Source organism: Argiope bruennichi, chromosome X1, assembly GCF_947563725.1.
Source record: "Argiope bruennichi chromosome X1, qqArgBrue1.1, whole genome shotgun sequence".
In the NCBI taxonomy this organism is placed as follows: domain Eukaryota; kingdom Metazoa; phylum Arthropoda; class Arachnida; order Araneae; family Araneidae; genus Argiope; species Argiope bruennichi.
In genome coordinates this window covers 70442237-70450385 of record NC_079162.1, presented here as the reverse complement: position 1 = coordinate 70450385, position 8149 = coordinate 70442237, and the positions used below count along the sequence as shown (strand labels likewise).

The 8149-nt window shown below is 31.7% G+C and overlaps 1 protein-coding gene across 1 annotated transcript; it reads right to left on the bottom strand.

The window, feature by feature from the left end:
• Nucleotides 1-5728: 5728 nt before the first annotated feature.
• On the bottom strand, nt 5729-8149 carry LOC129959025 (uncharacterized). Its single transcript, XM_056071794.1, has 2 exons — nt 7464-8149; nt 5729-5960 (listed from the first exon to the last, which is right to left on the bottom strand). The coding sequence occupies exons 1-2, from the start codon at nt 7989-7991 to the stop codon at nt 5886-5888; spliced, it is 603 nt and encodes a 200-aa protein (XP_055927769.1). The 5' UTR covers nt 7992-8149; the 3' UTR covers nt 5729-5885.

The following is an 8149-nucleotide window of genomic DNA, read 5'->3' as shown; positions in this document are numbered from 1 at the left end:
TTCAAAAAATATTTTGATGTATTCAATTTTTCCGAAATTTTCCAAATTTCCACTTTTAAATTCTGTACACTAACTTCCTGTCCTACATTCACAGTCAAATCATGAACGTTTGAAAATATTTTTTTTATTAATTAGCCAAGGCAAATATATCACTATAATATAAACGAATCATAGAAGTATTATTTGATAAAACAAGATTAACGTTCTTTGTATTAATAAGCTCAGAAGGTCATATTTCTTATCCCCGAAAACTTCTGTCAATCAGCAAAATCGCGATTAGGTGTTTTGAAATAGCTAATAGGTTGTTTAGAATTGCTATTAAACTGAATACAGAAGAATGAAAATAAATTTCCTTAATAATAAAAGTGCCCAAGTATAGAAATTATATGCGATAAAAATTTTGCTATGATGAAAGATGTAAAAGGGATATATTTTGTTATAAATTCGTATAACCTAAGAGAGACGAAAGAAACCTTGACAATATGAGTCATAACATAGGTCTGCGCTTGAAAACGAATTATTTACTTAAATTAAAAGCTCTGTTTTACATACTGATATGGTTTGAGACGTTCATGCAACCAATAATCATTTAATTGCTACACAGTATTTGGCACTGAGTTTTTAATCAAACATCTCGACATAATGACGTATTTTAAAGCAAAATTATGCTTTAAAAAATACACGAAATGTTTTCATGAATAAATTTAGTACCGAGTTCTTAGTTTTATTTTCAAAAAATGCAGAATTTTAATATCATTATTGTTTTTATTTAATTTTAAAATAATATTCATGAATTAAAAAAAAATAATTTAAGCTCAGTTTTTGATTTCTTTTTTATCTGGCGTAAAAACAAACATATTAACCAGTATTCTGTTTCCCTTTTTTTATATTTTCAACTATAGTGGTATTAATTGCTGAGTTACTTTCTTAAATTTGCTTTGATAAAAATTTTTTCCCGAAGTATTTTTTGAAATATATTTTATTTAATAATAGCGTAATTAAAGTTTCCTGTGAAAGTTTGCTCAAGTTACATCTTCAAATCAATTTTAAAATAAAAAAGAATTCAAAATAATCAGTTTAAATTTTATATTACAATTGCTGACTCTAATTAGATCAAAGAAATTAACGTTTGTTATTTTTAAAAATATGCTTTTGAACTGGAATGTTTTTAAACATTGTACTATTTTCAGATTTACCTTTTGTATTTTAATAAAAAAGATTTTTTTAATTTTGCTTTACAGCAAATAGATCTTTATTTAAATTTAAATTTTTGATGTTAAACTGATGCATTTGTTTGTAAAACTCATTAAAAATGTATTATAATATTAATTTTTTAACATGAATTTAAAGAACTGAACATGAATTTCCATTGCTAAATCATTCATGAAATACAGTTTAGCAGTAATCACTTCAATTGTTTAATATTAGTCTTTAAAAAATACAGGCAAAACAAACACAGACAGTTGGCAAAACAAAACAGCATAATTTTTTTATTAGTCAAAATAAAATATCGATATTGTTAGCTAATATAAATTATAGTATTTGCATAAATATTTAAAATTCCGAATCGTATACATAAATTTAAAATCACAGTTCGCACATAAAGTTAATTGTATTAATTTCGTAATGAAACTGGTCAAATTTAAATTTCAAATGACTACCGTTGCAAATGACTACAGTTGCAAATAATATCAAAACAAAATCATAAAACTCATTTCACAACAAAATTGCGCAACTATTTATGACATTGAAAAGATGATTTTTTGAATTTTAAGATGGCGTAACAAGTATTTTTGTGCAATATATTCAGAATTTATCTTTAAGACAAGTTAAATTTCATTTAATTTTTTATTAAAGTTGCAAGTTTCCCTCATCTAAAACATATTTGAGTCAAATTTGGTAAAATTAAACCAAATAGTTTCGCCTGTAATACGCAACGGGCATACAGATCAGATTAATATAATCCTCCGCTTTTAGTATTAACCCTTGAAAGTAGTTCGATGGATATTTATTCACTTAAGACAAGGACTTGTTCATTGCTCTGAAACATAAACATACATATAATTGTTTTAATTTATATTTTCCCGAATTATTTTCCATGTCTTTTTACCATTTTGTAGGTATTTTTAGCAATTAAAATTAAAAAATAAACAAATAAAACGTCAAAATGATGCACCGCCTCAAATGGTGAGTGAGAGTCACCACCCGAGTGCAAAGAGTTAAAAGTAAATTGCATAATGTACATTACAAATGTATTTTTCATCTGAAAGGCATCGTAATTATATATCGTTAACATACATTCTAATCATATCGTAATGATTATCATTAAAATGCAACCCCCGGGGGGCACCTCGAAAAGAGGATGAGATACTTCTGATATGGTGGTTGGATTTCGCCACCCTGGAAGGTACACAAAAAGGTGGGGGATCTGGCTCCTCCCATCGATGACAGGACGTACTTCCTTCGGGAACGGCTGTACCGTGGCCGGTGATGACCCTTAGGACTCAACCCCAGTTCCCGCCAATGTTGCTGTTGCGGCGGTCCAATCATTCTGTTTTCTTTATCCGTGGGCCTTCGGGCGGGTCAGAGAGTCAGTGATATGACTTATCATTAAAATGCTTTTAGCTTTTTCTTAAATAGTTTCATTTTTTAATGAAATTTTGTGAAACATGTTGAGAAAATATTTGCTATATCTGTGCTTTAAACCACATAAAAAGGGCTTGAATGGAAATTCAAACAAATATTTCGCAGAAAATTTTGAATTATGCTGATGTTCTTAGAAGCCCCTTTGAAAAGCATTACATATAACGTGCATTTCGATTTATCAGTCACTATGTTTAAAAATATAATTTCAAATGCTCTTGCATATTTTAATTATATTTTTATTCACAAATGCTTTTATAATTTCTATATTAATTAATTCTTTAAAAAATTAATTAATCTGTTGAGTAATTTGGATGTATTGATCGGCTGCTAATCTGTATTATTCAGAAGATTTTTTATATATAATTATTTAGGTTTCATTTAAACTCCCCCCCCCCCCAAAATAACGCTTTTTGGGTAAGCAAGAGAGAAGAGAATATGAGGATTGGAGTTAAAATGGGAGAGAGGCACTGCTTTAATATTTGCCCTGGGCGCCATTTTTTGTAAGCCTCTGTCCAGGCACCAGTCTTGTGAGGTGCCATTGGGATAAAATATTAGTGCGTTTATATGATTTTTTGAAACTAAATATTTTGTAAGGTTAAAAAGTGATGCCATATTCCTGTGACCATGTACACTTACTAAATCACTGATAACGATTGGGAGACAAACAAATTATATTGTGCCCATGGCGTATGTTATTCTAACTTCGTCATTGCAGAATTGTATCACTAAAGGTGAGTTTACACTCAGCCAGTTATAAGATTTCAGTAAGTCAGAAGAAAGATTGCTCATGTACTGAAAGAGCAGACAATAGCAAGTTCAACAAGTTCTAGTCTCGACGGGACAAGTACTTGCAAACAAGTTTCTGCGCATGCGTGGTCTTACTGGATGGTTTGTAGCTCGCTGAATGTAAACTCTTCTTAACTAGATACATATTGCAACAATTAGAATTCACAAGACAACTGTTAGTTTGGATTTTAGGTTACTCCCTCTGCTGAAAAGAAATGGCATAGTTCCGAAGACTCTCTAAATCACTAATACAAGATGAGTAAGCGAAAAAGTCTCGAATCTCTTCAAATCAAATTTTGGGTTAAGAATATTTTTTCCCCCAAAATGTCAGATAGTAGATATGCTAAGATATAGGGCTACATTTAGTTTGGTGGCATGGAGTCTCTTAGTTTTGTTCATGGGAAAATGAATTCAGTGACACTGTTGCCGACCTGTTGGAACGTATTTTTGGAAAGATAAAGATGGATTTATAACTAAATAATGGATCTATTCACACAAAGAATAGTAAAATTGCTCTGGTTCCAAACTAATAATTTTGAAAAAATCCAAATATTATTAGAATTATAATATTGGATAATCTAGCACGACAAATTTTTCCCATTAGATTAACATGGTATCATCACTGGCAATTTTTTCCCAATATTTAATCTTAAAAAGTGTCATAAATTCACTTTATACACGAGTTTTTTTAAATGACATAAAAACTTATTTTTTCGTCTTTTCCTCATATTTTTCCTTAAAAAAAATGCATCAATACACTAATGATTTGCTTCAATGGTGCCTCCTAAGACTCCTGACCGGTATATCTATATGCTCTTTGTCTTTCCGTTTATTATGCTACTGAGAATTGAAAGTTGAATTTGCATATTTTGAAAAAGGGAGCATGATTGTGAAAAGAATTTCGGTTAAATGACCAACAATTAAATGAAATAGTCCTAATACTTTTAGGATTACGAGTGAGATTAAAGTTCATTAGAGCATTTGTTTAATGAGAATAAATTGTCACGTCATCTAGACAAACAATGAAGAATTTTCAATTGCATTCTTTTATACTATCTCCCATATAAGTGAAACTTACAAAAGTGAGGAGTTGACAATTTATCATACCCAGAAATTATAGATTTTTGAGGGGAGAAAAATCCAGAATTCGTGCTTATCCAAGGCAACTACCTCGGATTGTTTATTTTGACTAAAGGAGATATTTCCTCTAAAAGCAACGACTGAAAATTAGAATTTCAGTATTTTAAAGAATATCAAATTTTAACTCTCAATTGCTGACCTTTAGGAGAAACAGACTTTTTCCCGAAACATTTAGGATTTCTTTGGTTTTTGATTATTAAAAAGGCAAAAAATGAACATTTCTAGTTATATACCATCTTGCCCTAAAATAATAATATAAAAAGTGAATAAATTATGAAAAATGTACCGCATATTTTGCAGATACAACGATAATAATGACGTAAGTAATTCTAGAATATTAAGCAATTTTATTGATTTATATGCAGTGCTAAATTTAGGTGTGAAATACAACTAGCAAAGTGAAACCATCAAAGATGGATTTACTTTGAGTTTTCTTGACATAGAACCTAGGATCGCAGTGGCGTGGTGGGAGGGTCTCAGCCTCAGGAGCGGTAGGTTTCAGGTTCCAGACCCGATTCTACCGAAGAAACGTCGCGCAAGCGTTAAATCCATCAGGGCTAAACGTCCTCCCGGTGGTGTAGTGTGGAGGGGGGGGGGGGCAACTCAGGTGGTATCCTCGTCATCTGACCGCGGTTCAAAATTACAAGGTCCGTCTCTAAATAGCCCTACTGTTACTTTGAAAAAAACGGGACGTAAATATAACTAAACTAAACTTGACATAGCACCTCTGTTCCAATTCCTTTAAGCAAGTATACAATTGACCATAGAAAAGCATGAGGTCTAAGTATTTGTTTTGTACATTTGTTTGGCTTTATTGTTGCTGATAAAGTAACTCAAACTTCAAAGTACAAAATTCTATAATGCAAAAATATGTTAATTTTGACCTGAAAGATTTTAGTTTATTAAAAATATATCACATGACTTTCTCGAAAGAAATGAGAAATATTTTTTATAAATTTATTAAGGAAAGGACATTATTTCAAAGATTTTCATAAAGATAATGAAAAACAACGAAGACGTAATATGTCAATTTCAAAATTAACGATTAATTTCATTTTTAAATTTCATTTTATATGAATAATACGCCAACATTACATCTCTTGAGAATAACACTATATTCTAAAAATAACATATGAAATAATATGAACTTGAAACTTTATTAAAAAGTGACCCAAAACAATAATTGTGACAAAACAAATCTAACTTTACCTAAATGACTTAAAATCAAGATATATGAAAATAATATTTCAGACAAATGGCTCTGTACATCGATCCGTAAGTCAGCGATGCAGTCAACAGTAACGATTTTTAGATTATCGTTTATGCTTATGATTTTGTATCGATGATCCAGCTTTGCTCTCTCCTCTTCTCTCTTTGCCCTTTACCACCTATAATATTAAGAATACAAAGTTTATTTCATACGGATTACAAAACAGTCAAGATATTAAATTTTTTTTCAGTGAATAACTGGATGCTGAACAGATTGCAGAATAATCTCTTTAATACAAGGACCTCTGTCTAATTCTGGAAAAGATATTTTTCTGTTGTTTGTTTGTTTGTTTCTTATGGCACTTGCCACTGACAAGCCCGCTGTTACGAAGACAGCGATTTAAGCCTGAGGGGGACGTCTCTTATTTTTTATAGCAGCGCCAACTAGGGCCAAGAGTACGACTTTGCCACTCACACATCATTCATTCGTTTGCACAACCCCTTTTAACAGGAGGGCACATTCACACATCTCACAGATAGAACAACAGAAGAACAACCATGCCCAAACCGGGACTCGAACCCGGGACGCCCAGATCACGGGGAAGACGCGCTACCCCTATGCCAGGACGCCGGCAGAGATATTTTTCTAGGTAACCGAATACATACATATGTCTAGAATGATTTGTTTATATCGCTTGATGTTATCAGAAATTTCTCACGGGAAACCCGTTAGTCATGCTTTTCGATAAATCAGTAAGAAATAGATAATATAGAAAATCGTACATGTGATTTAAACATATAAAATTTTTTTTCAGGGAATCAAAATTAAACATTTTAAATTTACCCTATATATTTCCACATAAAAGTTAAACATTCTTAGTCAGAGGATATATAATTTTGAATATATGTCTGCTTATTATCTTGCAACAGCTATCCCGATCAACCAAAGTGTACGGAATACCTGAATGATCTTTACTGTCATAGAGCGGAGATAAGAACTAAATGGGGATCCTAATAGTCACCACTGGCCACGGTACAGCCCTTCCAGTAAGAGGCACGTGACGTCATGGAAGAGGTGGGTAGCTGGACTTCGTAACTTTAATGCATTCACCCGGGAAGTGAAAACCAACCAACATACCATAAGCTTCTAATTTCCATATTCGAGATATTCCCAAATGGGGTGTCTTTTTAAAAGATCGGTTGGTTGGTTTGTAATTTACTGACGTAAGAGCCGCTATATGACCATATTGCAGGAAAATTAGAAAAAAAAAATGGCCGTCTTTAAATGACACTTCAGAGCATTATATGCTGAAATAGATAAATATTGCCCGGTACAGAAATCTGCAATCTTTCCTCTTCTTCTTTCCAAGTAACTTTCTTCATCAGTTCATCTCATCTTCATACAGTTCCTTCTCATCATTGCCTTTCACGTTTACTAGTCCGTGTATGATTTTATTTTGTTATCATCAAGAGTAAATATGATGAGAAAAGAGTTGTCGCTTTCGTTCAAGCTTGAACCTCTTCATTAACATTTTACTTTTCTTTTATCTCATGGACTTAAATTTCGGATTTAAATTTATGATTTCAAAAGTGCCAATATTTTAATATAGTCTTTTACGAGAGATTTTACCAAATATGATTAATCTAAAGAATCACAATTTTCAGAAAAGTATCTCACTCACCTTATTTTTATTTTCGCCTGCTGGTTGTAGTTTGTTCTCAGCTAGGTTCCTATGAACTTTATGGTCATGGCGACATAAGACAATGAGCTTAACTCTAACGATCAACACATCGCCAGGAAATGTAAAGCCATCATTTTCACTTAAAAGAGACTTATAATGTTCATCTCTTATTTCAAAAACTTCACTCGCCATTTCTTGACCTTTTAAGTCACATGACAGAACATATTTAACTGAACTTTTTTTCTCTTCCATATTCTGAAATCTGATGATCAAGACTCCACTTAGACGATCTGCACCATCATCAGTTCTCCTCACTTTTGCAAATATTTTAAAATTGTGGAAAGGTACATTTTTTGTTAATATTAGAATAACTTCTGATGAATTAGGCACACTATCAGAACACTGAGATTGAGCCTCATATGTCATTCGCCATCTTTCTTTTGAATAAATTTCGGATATGAAAAAATTCCGCTTGTTTATGCGAAGAGAATGCATATGAGTTTCTTCGTATCCCATTATTAAATGCATTTTCCACTCCCGTGAAGTTCAATTATCCACAACACAACTGCAAAATTTCTATAAAAACGTTAATGTATGCCTGCAGTTTAAAAATAAATCGCAAAGAAAAATAATCTGTGCTTGCCAAATAACCGTAGATGCAAAACAATCTGAAAAAAAAAAGTCAG